At 35.7% G+C, this 17,638-nt stretch overlaps 1 protein-coding gene across 1 annotated transcript in view; it reads right to left on the bottom strand.

Annotated features, from left to right (window-relative positions):
* Positions 1–11,715, bottom strand: part of LOC123563145 (eukaryotic peptide chain release factor GTP-binding subunit ERF3A-like) — a 29,977-nt gene extending 18,262 nt beyond the window's left edge. Inside the window, exons 1-6 of the mRNA XM_045355770.2 lie at positions 11,446–11,715; positions 7,386–7,451; positions 6,340–6,369; positions 5,628–5,789; positions 3,132–3,165; positions 2,561–2,638 (exon numbers count right to left, since the gene is read on the bottom strand). Coding sequence (XP_045211705.1) covers positions 2,561–2,638; positions 3,132–3,165; positions 5,628–5,789; positions 6,340–6,369; positions 7,386–7,451; positions 11,446–11,629 — 554 coding nt within the window. The 5' untranslated portion in view covers positions 11,630–11,715. The remainder of the gene's footprint in view (positions 1–2,560; positions 2,639–3,131; positions 3,166–5,627; positions 5,790–6,339; positions 6,370–7,385; positions 7,452–11,445) is intronic.
* Between the last annotated feature and the right edge of the window lie 5,923 nt (positions 11,716–17,638).

The raw sequence follows: 17,638 nt of genomic DNA, 5'->3' as shown, positions 1-17,638 counted from the left end.
CAGGTAGACAAGCTTACTGCCGCTCATTGGCTATTTTTTATTAAAAATATAAGCATTCTTAATTTATTAAGACTTATTATACAGCCATTCTATTCAAACTTATTCTTTCTATAATACGTGTAAAATAAAAGCTCAGTACATAATCCAGGATCGGGAACGGATTTAGCATCTTTTTGAGTGACCGTTCTCTAGTGTATACTGCTAGTTTCTATTTGGACCAACATTGCAAACTTTAATATATTTTTTATTGAATTTTAGGAAAGACAATATTGTGAAACAAGCCGCGAAACAAACGGCATCTGGACGAACATTCACCATTCTATATCGTTATGTCGTCATGTAAACGGAAGGGGAACCTGTACGTGATGGCATGTTTAAAATTCATAATTTAGTCGTTTCTATTCAGGCTTTTTCCCGTCCTGTGCAACAAATAACAAATAACAGAAATATTTAAATGAAATGAGCCGCGCCTTGTGAAAACCAACATACGGTGGCTTTGCAGTCTGGTCAGGATCCATGCTGTTCGCTAACGGTTTCTTAAATTGCAATAGGCTTTAAAAGCGAACTACATAGATCCTGACAAGACTGCGCAAGCTGGTCTGGATCAAAGCTAGTCGCAAAGCCACTATGTTGGTTTCTTCATGGCGCGGCTCAAATAACATATGTTAAAACGGGTAGAACGGTAACCATTTATGTAAATGTTTTGACGTGTAATCTTTGCAAACAGTACACGGCGGAATCTTAAAATTCATACGTAACATTCGAATTTTAAAATTCCGTTGTACTGCTTGCAAAAGAAAAATAGCGTATATATATAAACTGTCAACTTTTAGGACTGCCTACGTGGTCTGATTCACTGAGATATCTCACTGATGGAGGACTGTAAGTTCGAGCCCCGCTACCGAACATGGCTCTTTATGTGAGATCACTTGGTAGGTTGTGTCATAGGTTAGGGGTTTAGTACTGGTCGTTCCCAGGAACAATGTTTAAGGAAACTACCCGCCATACTGTTGAAACGAGCGTAAAAACTTGATTCAGAAAATTAATCAACTTTTTTAACAGTCTTATTACTGTAGTACTTACTTAAATTCTATAAATCTGCCTTTAATTGTATCATTAATACAATTTAAACGAAATTCACATTCGGATAAAACTGTGCGGAAATGTTTGTATTTTAATTATCCCATGCTTACCTAATGCAGCTGTAACGTTTATTAAATAGGGGTTCCGTAAAATGCCATAGCATTTTAGATTTTACATTTTAAAATGTAGTACACTATATAGACCATACTTAGTTTCGGAAAATAGGTTTTTTCCAGTAAAGTCTTTGTTTTGAGTTTAACGCTTTTTTTTCAACAATTTCTCAGTCATATAACGGCGGGCTGTTAACCTAACCAGTTTTCCTGGATTCTGTACCAGTACAAACCTGTTCTCCGCAAGTAACTGCCAACTTCCCCACATGAATCAGAGGTGGAGGACTAATGATATCAGACACAGTGTCGTTCATCAAATAGTCACGGAGAACATACGCCCCGTCCGAGGATCGAACTAGCGACCCCAAGATCCGTAGACCAACGCTCTTACCTATTGAGCTAAGCGGGCGGGCTTCAGTAAAGTCTTTTTCCGCATATTTTGCAACCATTGTCAAATACATTACCAAAATATGCATAATCGACGATTCTTCTTTTTTGCTTTTCTCCGAGTTTGAAAAAGGTTCATGAAGTGGCTATTGAAATGAACATCAAGAACTTCTAGTAACTTAAAAGATACGCACTTTTCAATGAAAATATTTTGAAATACTGCATGTTATAAAATGTGTAATATTTTTACGATTAGATTGAAATATTTAATTCATGTCTCATAACTGCTTGTTTATAGGTTTCCAGGTAGAATTATTACAAGCCATTTAAAATAAACACATGTAACGTTACATAACGATTACATGTCTTTTAACGACGCTGCAGTAGTCAAGTTCAAACGGTTTTACTACAAAAACGCTTCGGTGAACTTTTTTCTATTTTGGCATAGATATTAACAACATAATGAATTTTCACATACAAAAATTTGGCAAAAATTCCACAGGCCAATGTTTTGCAAAATGGATCAGAAGCGATTTTCTTCCTGAATTTTCTTAAACAACCAAATGTCTGTTTTCGCACCTCCTTCGAAAATTCAGATAGAAAATACCTGTTCATGTTAATAATCACTAAGAAATTGCTTTATTCTGTCGTTTGATATATAATCTAATGCATTGACGCCAACAATACGCTTGTAGTATCGAGTTTTATACTATTTTAGTGCTACCATTAACGGACGTAAAAAGCGCGAAAACGGGTCATGTTTGCGACGTCATGGTAACGTCATACGCATGTTTATTGCTCTAAAAGATGATGATATCAATTGGAAATATCTTCAAGATTATTTTGGTATATAAGACAATCAGCAAATCTTAAATTTTGACAAAGTACCATTCCCCCTTAAATTAACTTTTCTCAAAACATCATTTAAGACCAAATTACCATTAAAAGTTTGTATGCAATTTCATTAATTCAGGTCTTACCAAGTTTCCCTGTTCTTCTCTTTGGCTTCTCGTTCATATTTTTCCAGTGTTCTTTTATCTACCATACCAGTAAGGTACCTGAAATTGCAATTTACATAATTATTTGTATAAAGTGTCAATTTTGCGGTACATCTGTATCATATGTTTACATGTAATGAAATCACGCTTTCATATCATTTATAGTAATACTAGTCATTCTTAAAATTCAGCTAGCATGGTTTCATTATGACTGGAATATCATCTTGCCATAGCGTTCTGAAGTTACAGCTACCTTTCTGGAGCAGATCAAGTACTCATTTAATGTCAGACCCCCCTCCCACCTCTTCTTTGCAACTTCCACCTTCCACTTCAGTAATGAAACCCCTGGCTGGTCCATACTTGTTAGGGCTTTTTTTCAACTATTTGAAAACTTACTGGCAAATTCAGAAACGAAACATGATATATCACAACTGTGCAGTCAGTGAAAACCTCTGACAACTATTCCATAACAGCATCCAACCAAAGACAAGCACAAGAACTTACAAGTTTACCCAGGGTGGCCATGTAGGAAGAAAACAACAAGTTTACTTACAGTATCTGCCCTCCAATGGTAGATTTGCCTGCATCTGAAAAACATTACAAGGGCTTTGAGTATATCAGTTAACAGCACTGTAACTGTTTTTGTGAATCTATTCCATTTTGTTTTTGTTGGATTTAACATCATACCAACAGAATTAAAAGTCATACAACAACTTTCCAGCATCTGGTAGTAGAGGAAGCCCGTCCAGCTGTTATTTAAGGCACAAATGGGTACATCTGGCCTTCCCTCTCTTTGGCTTCCTCGCATGAAAAGATTTCCACACCTCTAGCAAGGTTTTGAACTCACAGTGCTGCAGGGTAAGTGAGTTGACGCCAGCAACCTTAACCACTCAGCCATGGAGGTCCAGAAACTTTTTCACATTCCTTAGAATATATGCAACTTTATCCTACTAAACCAATAAAGAACGTTTTGTTTGTACTTTATATATCTTACATACATGATTGTATTCCATACAAAGTTTCTCTTTTTATCTGATCACACATTTTTGTATTTTACTGCAATATAAATTAATAGTCAAAAGTATGTGAAATACCAGGATTTCCCCCCATACAGAAGTGGGTGTTTACAGCCCTCTTCAGCAGGGACTGTTCATAGCCATCTTCCCCTCTGAAATATTCTTTTAACTTGTGCGGTTTTCCCCAAAAATTGTCTTCATGAATTTTTTTCTCCCCTTGCCAAAATACAAAGCACTTCTTTTCCAAAATTACGAGTCCAGCCCTTCCCCTCTAACTGCTCCCCTCCCCTCTCACTGAAATGGCATGTTCTACTGTGCTTTGTTAAAAAAGAGGGCCATGAAGGCCCTGTATCGCTCACCTGACCTATTAAACTAAAGATCATCAAGATTTACATTCTGACCAAGTTTCATTAAGATATGGTCATAAATGTGGCCTCTGAAGTGTTAACAAGCTTTTCCTTTGATCCGACCAGGTGACCTAGTTTTTGACCCCAGATGACCCAATATCGAACTTGTCCAAGATTTTATTGAGGGTAACATTCTGACCAAGTTTCATTAAGATTGGGGCAAAAGTGTTAACAAGCTTTTCCTTTGATTTGACCTGGTGACCTAGTTTTTGACCTCACCTGACCTAGATCTGAACATGAAATATAGATCATCAAGATTAACATTCTGACTAAGTTTCATTAAGATATGGTCATACATGTGGCCTCTGCAGAGTTAACTAGCTTTTCCTTTGATTTGACCTGGTGACCTAGTTTTTGATCCTACATATCCCAGATTCAAACTGGACCTTGAGATCATCAGGATTAACATTCTGACCAAGTTTCATTAAGATATGGTCATAAATGTGGCCTCTAAAGTGTTAACTAGCTTTTCCTTTGATTTTACCTGGTGACCTAGTTTTTTAACCCACATGACCCAGATTCGATCTTGACCTAAAGATTATCAAGATAAACATTCTAAGTTTCAGGAAGATACAGTCATAAATGTGGCCTCTAGACTTTACACAAGCTTTTTCTTTGATCTGACCCGGTGACCAAGATTTTTGACCCAACATGTCCCAGATTCGAACTTGATCTAAAGATCATCAAGATTAACATTCTGACTTAGTTTCATGAAGATATAGCCTTAAATGTGGCCTCTAGAGTGTTAACAAGCTTTTCCTTTGATTTAACCTAGTGACCTAGTTTTTTACCCCACCTGACCTAGATCTGAACATGAAATATAGATCATCAATATTAACATTCTGACTTAGTTTCATTAAGAAAAGGTCATACATGTGGCCTCTACAGTGTTAACTAGCTTTTCTTTTGAAATGACCTGGTGACCTAGTTTTTGACCCTACATGACCCAGATTCAAACTGAACCTTGAGATCATCAGGATTAACATTCTGACCAGGTTTCATGAAGATATAGTCATAAATGTGGCCTCTACAGTGTTAACAAGCTTTTCCTTTGATTTGACCTGGTGACCTACTTTTTGACCCAAGATCGAACCCATCCAAGATTTTATTGAGGGTATTATTCTGACCAAGTCTCATTAAAATTGGGCCAAAATTGTGACCTCTAGAGTGTTAACAAGTGTTTCCTTTGATGTAACCTGGTGACCTAGTTTTTGACCTCAGATGACCCAATATCAAACTCGTCCAAAATTTTATTGCGGGTATCATTCTGACCAAGTTTCATTAAGATTGGGCCAAAACTGTGACCTATAGAGTATTAACAAGCTTTACCTTTGATTTGTCCTGGTGACCTAGTTTTTGACCCCAGATGACCCAATATTGTGCTCATCCAAGATTTCATTGAGAGTAACATTCTGACCAAGTTTCATTAAGATTGGGCCAAAATTGTGACCTCTAGAGTGTTAACAGTCAAACTGTTGACGACGACGGACACAGGGCGATCACAAAAGCTCACCTTTGAGCCAGGTGAGCTAAAAATTCTAGAATTGTAGTTACGAATTTGGTTAGCTGGGTATTCCACTAAAGCAACAGCATTTCTTCACAGGACCACCAAACACATGTACTTACCAACATGACCAATGAAGATAATATTCATATGAGCCTTCTTGACTTTAGGTTCTGATGTAACAGCAATTTTCTTCGGTTTCTCAATATCTCCTGCCCCTTCTATTTCCTCATCTTCATCTATATCTCCTTCCTCATCCTCCTCCTCTGCTCCCCAATCATCAGCTGATAAAAAAAACGTTCCAAGTTGAGTGACCACAGTTCTTTTCCTTCTAGAGTAGAGGTTATTTTCAGGCAGATTCCCCTCAGAAAATTTCTTTCAAGTTTTCCCTTAAAACTAACTTTAATCAGGATTTCTCTATTCCCCTCTGCCAAAATAGCAATTATTCTGACCTACTTTCCCCTTAAACAACAGACCCAACCCATTTCCCCTCTTAGTAAAAGTCTCAAATTACTGAAATGTCCTTCCTTCAGAAAGGGAAGTTACTTAACACTGCTTTAAGGTTTTAGTAACTTTCTATTCCTATACAACAAAAGATTCCAGCTATTACAGGAAGTTGTTCTAAATATTCCTTTCAGCTGTAGATTCAAAGCAGCAAATTTAAAAGATCTCTGCAGAAATCTGCACAGAAAGCAAATCAGATTAGGCAATACATATAGGTAGACACAAAACTTAACCAACCCACACCCATAAATATCAACTATTTCATATAATTATTATCTGACACCAATTTTACAGAATACCTAGTAAAAGTAATTAAGAATCTCGCCTTACCAACTTCTTCACCACCTTCTTTTCCCCCACCTGAAAATACAAAAGCATGAATAAATTTTTCATTAGCCTAATATGACCTTGCAATGGTCTCAAATATATTTACCTTACTCACCTCATAGCAATACTAGTGGCAAATAATGCAAAATCATAACGACAGGGAGTTTTTTTATGACTGGGGGAAGAGGCCCCAGCCTGTCATTGGGGAAAGAAAATAGCGCGCAACAAGCAATTTTGGGGGATTTTTTTTCACTTGGTGTCGGGGGGGGGGGGGGGGAATTTACAATTATGCATAATAAACACTTTAAACTATGTTTTTATTAAGTATTCCTGCAACTTTCAAGGATGCCGCAAACTTACAAAGTGTGTCATAATATGAGACATATACGTACGTCTTTTGCCGTTGAAAAAAGAAGTTTTTTTTAACAATCCCCGTTTACCTCCGAAAATGACTCTGATATTTTAGTTTTTTTACGCTTGGTATCGGAACCGATGATGTTGTAAAACAGTATCGTAAAGCGTCAATATGAACTAACGGAGTAATCTCCCTTGCTTTGTTTACGATTTCGGAGGGGGGAATTTCGGACTGCGGTAGGGGAAATCCTTGGCTGTGGGGGAAATCCTCGGCTGGGGGACGAGGCCGATATGCGGCTGCTGCTACAGAATAAAAAAAAAACCTGAACGACCATTTTGTTTTACCAGAAGGTTGTGCTGCTGTATCTTCTTTGGGTAGATCTACTTCAGTCAATTTTGTTGTACAATAAACATTAAGGTGCTATTTCTATGAGCATCATGAGAAGACCTCTTTCAGTCATGAAAATTCAAACATGCTACATGCCTACAACAATTAACATCCAAATATTAGTGTTTTAGAATGTTGTTTTTAACTAGCTTAGGGCAAGCAAAGTAATAATGTGAATTTCCAAGACTACATCAATGTTTTTATTTTTCAGTAATTTTGCATTAAGACTGAAAGTAACTGAAAACTGAGTTTCATTAAAGGTTTTTAAAGTAATGAAACAAAAATTGTGGATAAGTAAAACTTTTACCTGCATCTTCATCGACTGCCATTTCTGTTTCAGTTGCTGGTTTTGTACCTTCTGCAGATGTTTCATCTAAAAGTAAGTAAAATATAAATTACTAATTGTAACACGATACAAATAGAAGTATTCATAAAAGGAGTAGCATACTGTCACAATATACACCTGTCACAGCAAATTACTTCTGATCTTTTAAAATACTCTACTAACTGAGCAGACTCTTTGTCAATTTTCTCAATTTCAACTAATTTAAGGGTCATAACGCCAGGGCAACAAAGATTAGCCACTTGTTTGTCCAACTCTGCTAGGAGAATGGTAAAAACTGGATAAGAACAGCATTCAAATTTAGACAAGCATACAAGCTATATGCTAGTGGAAATTTAAAATAGCTAGTGGGCTTGAAATATACTAGCTAATTTCAGCTAGTCAATAATATAACAAGCAAATGTCTTCAGAGCTTTAATAAAGTTGGTTTTTTCTCCATGAAAGGAATGTTATCATTTATCTTTATGATGTTTTATTGTTCAACAAAACTCATGCATGATTGTAGCTTGCAGTAAATTAACATGGAAGGCCTCGACTTCATGGTACTGACCTCCAGATTTAGCTAAAAGTAATCTTTCTTTCATATTGAAGTCTGGTCATATTATGAACATTCATTTCCAGATATCTGAAAAGTGAAATTTTTTGTTGTCAAGACAATCTGGAGGCCAGTCCCTTTACGCTTGTAAGTGTACAAAAATGGCACTAGCTATTTTAAGCTAACAGAAAAAAAATACTGTTTGTGACTGGCTTCTTACAGAGATCAATCAGTAAGTTTTGGCCATGCAGTAAATATTAATAAAGCAATTAAATATTATTAACTTTAGCTGGTAGCTTTCCATTTTAGCTAGTGAACAAAAAGGTCAGTAGCTAATTTCAGCTAATACAAACTATTGTTAAATTTGACCCCTGAAGAACTACTTAATTACTAAGTGGTCACTGTCAATTTTCGCAATTTCAAGTAACGCAAGGACCAGAGCTCAAGACTAACTGCAAGTATCTGGCTGCTTATCGAATGCGTAGAATAGGGGTCATCTACTGTGCATGTCCAATCATCCTATGATGTTTCCACATTTTGGGCCAAGTGGTTCTCAAGTTTTTAATCGTAAGACTTTTCCATGTTCAGGCCCCTTTAACATTTGCTCAAGTGATCCCAAAATCAACAGGAGTCATTCACTCTGTAAGTCCTATCACCCTATGAAGTTTGAAAGTTCTGGGTCAAATGGTTCTAAGTGTATAATATTCGATCAGAAATGGTTTTCCAATTTCTGGCCCCTGTGACCTTGAACTTTGATAAAATGACCAAAAAATCAGCAGGGGTAATCTATTCTACATTTCCAATCATCCTATGAAGATTCAACATTTTGGATCAAGTGGTTCTTAATTTATTGATCAGAGATGCATCATGGTTTTCCATGTTCAAGTCCCTGTGACCTTGATCTTTGATCATAATTTGTCACCTCTGTTTCGGTCGCAATTAAAAAATTATCTGTTTGCAGTAACACAACCCAATTTTTTTTTTGTGTCAGCAGGTATGCAGGGAATTTTTTTGCAAATAATAATAAAGGGAAAAAAGAAGATCATCTCAGTGGCCAGAAAAACAAGAGCTGTCAAAGGAGACAGTGCGCTCTACTATTTTGATGCTGCATAGTAAAACTGGGCAAGTAAGCTGGAACTGTCACTGAAGTGTTTAATTACTCCAATGTGGATGAAGATATTGGACAAAAGCTTAAGTCTGAGTCAAATGTATTTAGTAATAACAGGGAGAGAGAAGTGTATCAAAACATTAAATAAGTATAAAAGGGACATAATATATCGAAATTCCTGCATAAGTAAGGCACCAGGACATTGTGTCATATCATGTGGCTAATAATGTAGAGCAACTATTAGAAGTTTGAATCAAGTAAGTGAGATAGGACAGAAGTGCATGACAACTGGAACCTGAAATTCTAGTAAAATGGGGGCATAACTCATAGCATTTTAGTGCCAGCATCATGAACACTGTGTCATGTGGAACCACCATTTTGAGTTTGAATAAAATCCATTTAGTAACAACAGAGATATATAGTGAAAAAGCATCAAAATTAAACTGAAATTCTAAGTAAACAAGAGCTTATATAACACGAAATGCCCCCTTGATGCATTCAGTACCTGCACAAGGTACAGAAATAATTTGGTCACTGTGCACTGTTCTATGCCAATATGACCTTGACCTTTGACCTGATTTCAAAATTAATAGGGGTCATATGCTGATCATGATCAATCTGGCTATTAAGTTTTATCATCTTAGGCCCAATCATTCTCAAGTTATCATTTATAAATGGTTTATCTGTTCCTGGTCACTGACACCTTGACCTCAAAATCATCTGCTGGTCATAATCAGCATCCCTATAAAGTTTCGCGATCATATGGCCAAGTTTTCTTCTGGAAATTGTTTAACTGTTCCATTTCACTGTGAACTTGACCTTTGACCTACTGAACTCAAAATCAAAAGGGGTCATCTGCTGTTCATGACCAACCTCCTTATGAGCTTTCATGATCCTGGGCCCAAGCCTTGTAAAGTTATAGTCCGGAAACGGTGTAATTGTTCCCGTGTCACTGTGACCTTGACCTCAAAATCAAGAGCAGTCATTTGATGGTCATACTCAACCTTCCTATGAACTTTCATGATCCTAGGCCCAAGTGTCCTCAAGATATCGTCTGGAAATGGTTTAACTGCTCTTGGTCACTGTGGCACCTTTACTCTACTGACCTCAGAATCAATAGGGGTCATCTGCTAGTCATGACCAACCTCCCTACCAACTTTCATGACCCTAGGCCCAAGCGTTCTCGAGTTATCATCCGGAAACCATTTAACTGTTCTGGGTCATTGTGACCTCGACCTTTGACCTACTGACATGGGTGATGATGTTGAACAATTGTTTCAAGTTTGAATCAAATCCATTTACACGATTTAGTAATAGAGTGAAAGTGCACAAAAACTTTTAATCTGAAATTCTAAGTAAAAAGGTGGTATAATTCATAAAATATTGGTGTGAGAGTTATGGCCCTTGTGCCAGATGATGTGGGTGGTGATGCGGAATAACTATTTTAAGTTTGAAGCAAATCCATCAAGTAATAACAGAGATAAGGAGAAAAAACTAAAAAGAGAAAATGCAATAAAACTTTAACCAAGGTGTTAATGCTGAAGGACGCCAACACCAGGGCGAGTAAGATAGCTCTCCATATATTTTGTATAGTTGAGCTAAAAAGTTGGATAGCAGCTATTTTCATGAGCACCTCGTGTTACTGCAAAATATTTTTTTTAATGATCTATCCTTAAAATGGCATTTTTCTGCATAATAATTTTCACTGTCAGTTTTAATTTTCACGCTCAGTTGTAGCGCTATTCTCTGCTATTGCTATATTTGTAAATGAATCATTGATAGATCATATCAAGCATTTTGATCCGTCAAGATGTCTAGTTAAATGCTACTTTACAAGTGAGTCTGACTTGGCTGAGGATAAAATTTAAAATTAAAACCGATATTCGTCCTTCACAGTCCAGTCCCGATTACAGGCCCTTTTCACTATGCCAGTCGGTCTATTTGTATACAAACATTTTCGAACCCATGAAAAAATTTCCTGGCACAGCTAAAACCTGGATTTCCGGGAATACCTGGAAGGCTTACATCTCTGCTAGGTAGGCCCATCTGCCAATGGTGCAAGCACGAAGACAGCCTAGCAGTTTGTCATGAAACAAGATCTACCTTGCTGGCAGGAAATTCATACACCTGGCTATAACTTCAGAAAAGGTGTTTTAACTATGGTTTCTGTTATAAACTGTAGACTGAAATCATTTTAGGCCTATAAAGTAAGGCCTCTGACAATATCCGAATCTGTGCACCCGAATATACGCGCACTCTCCAATTTTGGCAACCTGCCCTAGCACACCTCAAAATGGTATTCATCGAAACTGAGTAATCAAAGATTGTCCAATAATATTTAACCATTTCTAGAACAAAAATTGATCAATATAACCACTTACCGGCCGGTTCTGGCACACCGGAAGGCACAAAGCTAACTGCATATGGATTCTGTCCGGGAACGAACGCAGGTGCATTGATATTTAGGGCAGATAGCGGTTTGTTCAACTTATCATCAACTTGTTCCTCGTTCATTTCTGAATCCCAAGAATCTGGGGCACTGTTTTGATTGTTTGTTGAAGCCATTTTATGAGATTTTATGCGTCAACACAGTCATTTACAGATATTGGGCAATACAGCATGTGGACTTTTACGTGACGTCATGAAATTCACGTGTTGGGTACTGAACTAACATTTTCACGAGACTTCAAATAATTGATTTTTTTTACATTTTTAGTTAGTTTTCTAATGTGTGTTCGTAAGAAATTCATATATAATTCTCTTATTTGACTGAAAGAGTGTACGACACTTTTCTAAATATTTTTTTCATAGGTCAAACAAAACTAAATTTTCATGCACCATCTGTGTTGTAAAATTGGCCTTCAAACCTACACTTCGTGTTTGTATTTATTCGGAACGTTAATGCGTGCGTGCCTGTGTGCGTCGTTATGACCCCTGGTTTTTAGTCTGCCGGGTTTAAAGCACCCATACACGGAATTCTTATGCCAATGTATGTAACTTTACTAAATTAGTTGAGGAAGTGGAGGCTCGAACTTACGACCCCTGGTTTTGTAGTCAGACAGTGTTAAATTACCACCGGCCTACTCAGTGTGCACTTGTTAGTAGCATCAATGACTGTAAGTCCTTAAACTCATTCTGGCGATGCATGCAGCTATGAACGCTACCAGTGAACGTTCATTCTAGGCGCTTTACAGACCTAAGTACGTCTTATCTGTGCAGTACCATGACGCAAGGTCGGCTCAACCATCACATCATGACTTGCACTGGGAGGCCATAAATGGCATGAGTCTGACAACAATTGCCAATGGATTTATTAGTAATCGATAGTGTCAATTGTCTGTTAACAGAATCTAAATTATAAGCTCTGTAATAAACAAATATTTCGAACTTCAAGTTTAAAAATAAAGAGGAAAACCACAGGCCGCTCAACACGACAAAAATGAAAATATCGCAGACCCGGTTTGATTGAGCCAATTCATGGGCAATAGTGGAAATGCATGCTACCTTCCACCCCCCCCCCCCCCCCCCCCCCCCCCCCCCCCCCCCCCCCCCCCCCCCCCCCCCCACCCAACCCCTGGTTGAGCATAACTCAACATTTACACGTTTTATATGTACCAAAAAAGCGGGAGTATTGGAACCACCCAACCCGAAATGTTCAAGCTGAAAAATTAATCAGTACACTAACACAACATAAAAAATCATGCTGAACGATCTGAGGGATCGAAATATAGCAGCTCTGATTGAAGGTACGGGGAAACTTTTTACTACCGCCACCCGACACAAACAACGTTGCTGTGATAATAAAATAAGAAAAGGGGAAAACGGGTATGACTTAACACCGAATATGAGCCATATTCATGTATGCGCGGCAAAGACAGAATATGAGATGTATTTCTTTTATTTATTATTTAAATGAATTATTTTTTATACTAATCTGTATTATATATTATCATAATATTTCAGGCAAAGTTTGGGTTGATTATTTAATTAGAATAATTATCTCGAGCACTTTGAATCTCGTATTCGTGTATGCACGGTAAAGACAGAATATCAGACGTATTTTTTTTATCTAAGAATTCAATGAATTATTTTTCACGGTAAAGACAGTTGATTTGAAGCACTTATAATGTATTTATTTGAAATAATTCGCCCAAGCTGTATCAATGTCAAATTCGTGTATGCGCGGTAAATACTGAATATGATATGTAACTTTTTATCTAAGAATTAGATGATTTTTTTCCATATCAAACTGTAATATATAGTATCATAATATTTCAGGCGAAATTTGGGTTGATTTAAAGAACTATTAAGTTATTTAATTGAAATAAATCACTCCAGCAGTAAGAACCTCATATTCATGTATGCGCAGCAAATACCGAATATGAGATGTATTTTTTACTTATGAATTAAATGAATTATTTTCTCTTTCAAACTGTAATATATATTATCGATAATATTTCAGGCGAAATTTAGGTTGATTTGAAGCATTAATAATTATAATTATAATTCACTCAAGCTGTATTAATGTCATATTCGTGTGTGCGCGGTAAAGAACGAACATGAGACGTAAATATATTATTTATGAAGGTCATTACAATTTTCTTGTAACAATCATCAATCTGCATGTTAATACAAATGCATGCAAATGATAGTATTTATGGGAAAGTCATGTGTTTTACATTTTAACTTTTTGTAGACATTTTAGTTTTGTATTCTTTAAGTAAGTGGATGAGAGCGTTCAGCTGTTGCATTTCGCATTTTGTACCTATATATTCCAAGGTATATTTGTCACAAACAATTGTTTTAGTTGTTATTTATTTTATATTCAATAACAATGAAACGATTCCATTGATCATGAAATTCAGTATTATCTTCTTAATGCGAAATGCAACATCCAGGCCACACCACGTGGAGAAACTTTCATCATGGCCCATTACTTTAAAACACTCAATCAAACCGAGTCTGCAATTTTTACTGTTTGCCTTGTTTTCGGTGCTTCCGAGGGATCTACTTTCCAGATTTTATTTAAATTCGAAAGTGATAAATGGTTACTTAAAAATGTCATTCGTACGCCTACAAGAGTCTAAGAACATATTTTTTATCTTGTAATCACAACAAAACAAAACGTGGTTGTTGTTGCTAATACATGACACATTGTCTTTGAAGCATGACAATTTTAGAAAAGTTGACATCATGATGGAAAATAGTTTAAATGCGATTAAAATGGGCGATTAGAATTGGTACCAGAAAACAATTTGATTTTTAAAAACAAAACATAAGCGTAATACATGAACATTGGAATACAAATACATGAACATTGGATTACAAATACATAAACATTTGAACATATTTATATGAACATTGGAATATAAATAAAAATACCCGAAAATTGGAATACAAATACATGAACATTCGAATATAAATACATGAACATTGAAATACAACTACATATACATTGGAAGATAAATAAATAAACATTGAAATATAAATACATGAACATTTGCATATAAATATATGAACATTGGCATATAACTAAAATACACGAAAACTGGAATACAAATAAAGGAACATAGGAATACGAATACATGTACGTTGGGATATAGATAAAATGAAAATTGTATTATAAATTAAAAATACATGAAAATTGAAACACAAATCCATGAATATTGGAATACAATATAAACAAATGAACATTTGAATATAAATACATGAACATTGGAATATAAATACAAATACATGAACATTGAAATGCAACTACATTTGAATATTAATAAATGAAGCATGATACATGAATATTAGAACACAAATGCATGGACAGAGGAATACAAATACATGAACATGGATTACAAATGCAGCGAGCAGAGCATAATGCAATACATTCGAAGAAGTTATCAAGCAAGAAGAACACGTTTGCCTGAGGGGTTGCGCAATCTTTCCGCCCGCTTCCGTTTAACTTGGTTAGGTTTCTTCCCTGCGTTTGGTGTTTTGAGCACAGTTCTTAGACTATTCACAGATGTGACACTATTTTTATTTTGTTTCCCTTTGTTACATAAAACCATATTCTCCCTTATTTCCGTACTTTTTTCAGTCAAATTAGCCCATTTGACTATCTATTTTGTGGTGCAAATACATTTTGTCTAGTTCGTAATTTCATGTTCCCAGAATCGCGCGATAGCGTTCAACATGCTCCACTCCCACAATGCTATCCAGTAGATTTATAAATTTTTGGAATTTCAGTGCGTTTCCAACCAGTAGCTATTTCAGAATGTGGTTTCCCGATTAAATTCACAATTAATATTGTCCACCCACGTTCGATTTTACCCTTAATGCACGGTTCTATTACATGGTCTTTTAGCATTGGCAACAGTTTATCTATGAAATACGGCATAATTTTTTATCTCCACAATTTCCATAATATGTTTCTATTTTCTGTTTAATGCGGTCAAGTTTATATTCAAATGTGTCAATGTCTTTCGTGAATGTTAACACGTCTTCGCCATATATCGCCTAGGTTAATTGTATTCGTACTGGATTTGTGTAGCCTACATGATCCTCAAGGTAATTATTTGTATTTTGCCGTAGATGTCGCGTGCATAACGTATGCGTTCTTACGGGTAGGCAACGTACGATTGCTACCTTAAAAGATTTTTCCTCGTCCGAGCCTAGAACTAAATTGTAAATTTCGTCTGTTTGTAGATTATCTAGAGTTGTGCTCCTTATTGCGTCTTTCATTATTTTTCTTATTGTCGGCTATATAAAAGTTACCGTCTTTCCGTCCAACTGGCACTTCATCTAATACTGCAAACGGCCCTCTTAATTAAGCAATTTAAATGCATATTTTTTTTAAATGGACCAGGGATGAAAGTCGTTTCATTGTTTTCATTGGCATTTTGTTCATCGTTTTCACTGACATTGTGTTCACTGTTTTCACTTACATTTTGTTCGTCGTGTTAAATGACATTTTGTCCATCGTGTTCACTGATATTTTGTTCATCGAGTTCGTTTACTGCCGAAAGATCTAGCATGAAATGAGATGTAACATGGCAAAGTGATATATCAGATTCGATTCGCCCGTACTGGGTGCATACCGGTGATGTCATGGATTTTTTTGTGTGTGTTGCGAATTTTCTGTTGGTGAGCTGATCTTTGATTTTGTTTTGGGTTTGTTGTTGCGTTTGCTTACTTTTGATTTGTTCGTCAGTGCGCCAGGCGCCGCATCCCGTATTTGGTGTATACATGACTTCCGGTGATATCATCCACAATCGAGAGGTCGGGAGTTCGAACCCCATAAGCACCAGATCATGTTTTTTTTTATCTCGCTAGTTTTATTTTTTTGTATAATTGTATTTATCATGAATTTTGCAATTAATGTAACAAAAATCATTCATGTGAAAATTTAACAAGCGTTTGTACAGTAGATAATAACTTTTTTTAAAGAAAAGGTTCTGGGGTCCAAATTAACAGACGTCAAATTTTGGAAAAGCATATATTGTTCTTCTCCCCTTTCACATATATTGCATCCACTATCTTAAAAATTACCGAATAAAGTTCCTACTGAACCATCCCTATTCTATAGAGTACAAGATTTAACTTTAAAATGCCTTATACTGTTAGCAGTTCAGTAAATTAAACAGGAGTTTTCAAAAATTTCGGCAAACAGTGTTTTTTTCTGAGAAAAAAATCTAATCAATAACTTTTAAAGGCCTAGATTCACTACTATATAAGTGTTTCCCCCCCCCCCCCCCCCCCAATACAACTCCCATCTTATCTGCTACTTATCAGCGATTATGTAATAACAACTGATTAGAGGGCAATTGGAGTTGAAAGAATTTTTTCTTCAGTAAATGCGGAATGATAATAATTATTATTTTGATATTATTGATATTATGTAGATGATAATAACTATTACTTTAATATTACAATAATGATAATAATAATAATAGGAATAATCATAATCTTAATTATTATTATTATTATCATTATTATTATTAACATTAGTATATTATTATCATTATTATTATTATATTACATATAGGATGATAAAAGATACAGTAATAATATTGAAAATAATAATAATAATAAAACACAAGTATAATGAAAACTGCATGAGTTCTTTGTGCTGACAAACAATATGTTTCGATTTGGGAATTGATTTTCATGTATTCAAGTAATCAACATTACTAGAATATAAAATTATTGTGTTCCATCTATACTCAATTTTCATATGTTGCCAAAAGGGACTTTTTTCATGCTCTGCTTTGTAACTTTGAAATTCACATTCTGTTTTCAATTTAGACAAATGTTATTTACAGTATTCTGCAAGCTTTAGATGAGTGAGAGTCACATTTTTCAGAAATATCACAATTCTCCAGACAGAATTTGAAAAAATAAAAACTTGCATGTTTCTTTAAGTAAGTTTCTCATTATTTCATTCAAAGCTGAATATATGGTAGCTTGGTTGGCTTATATTAAACGTTTAGCTTGTATAGAAATTCTAGAACTTTTATTTCACACCTGTTTACACTTGCAATCCAAGATTTACATTGTACAATATACACAAATGTAATGGAAGCT

Source organism: Mercenaria mercenaria, chromosome 2 (assembly GCF_021730395.1).
Source record: "Mercenaria mercenaria strain notata chromosome 2, MADL_Memer_1, whole genome shotgun sequence".
NCBI classification, from domain to species: domain Eukaryota; kingdom Metazoa; phylum Mollusca; class Bivalvia; order Venerida; family Veneridae; genus Mercenaria; species Mercenaria mercenaria.
Note: the sequence above shows the minus strand (reverse complement) of the source record. Positions and strands in the feature narration are given on the sequence as shown.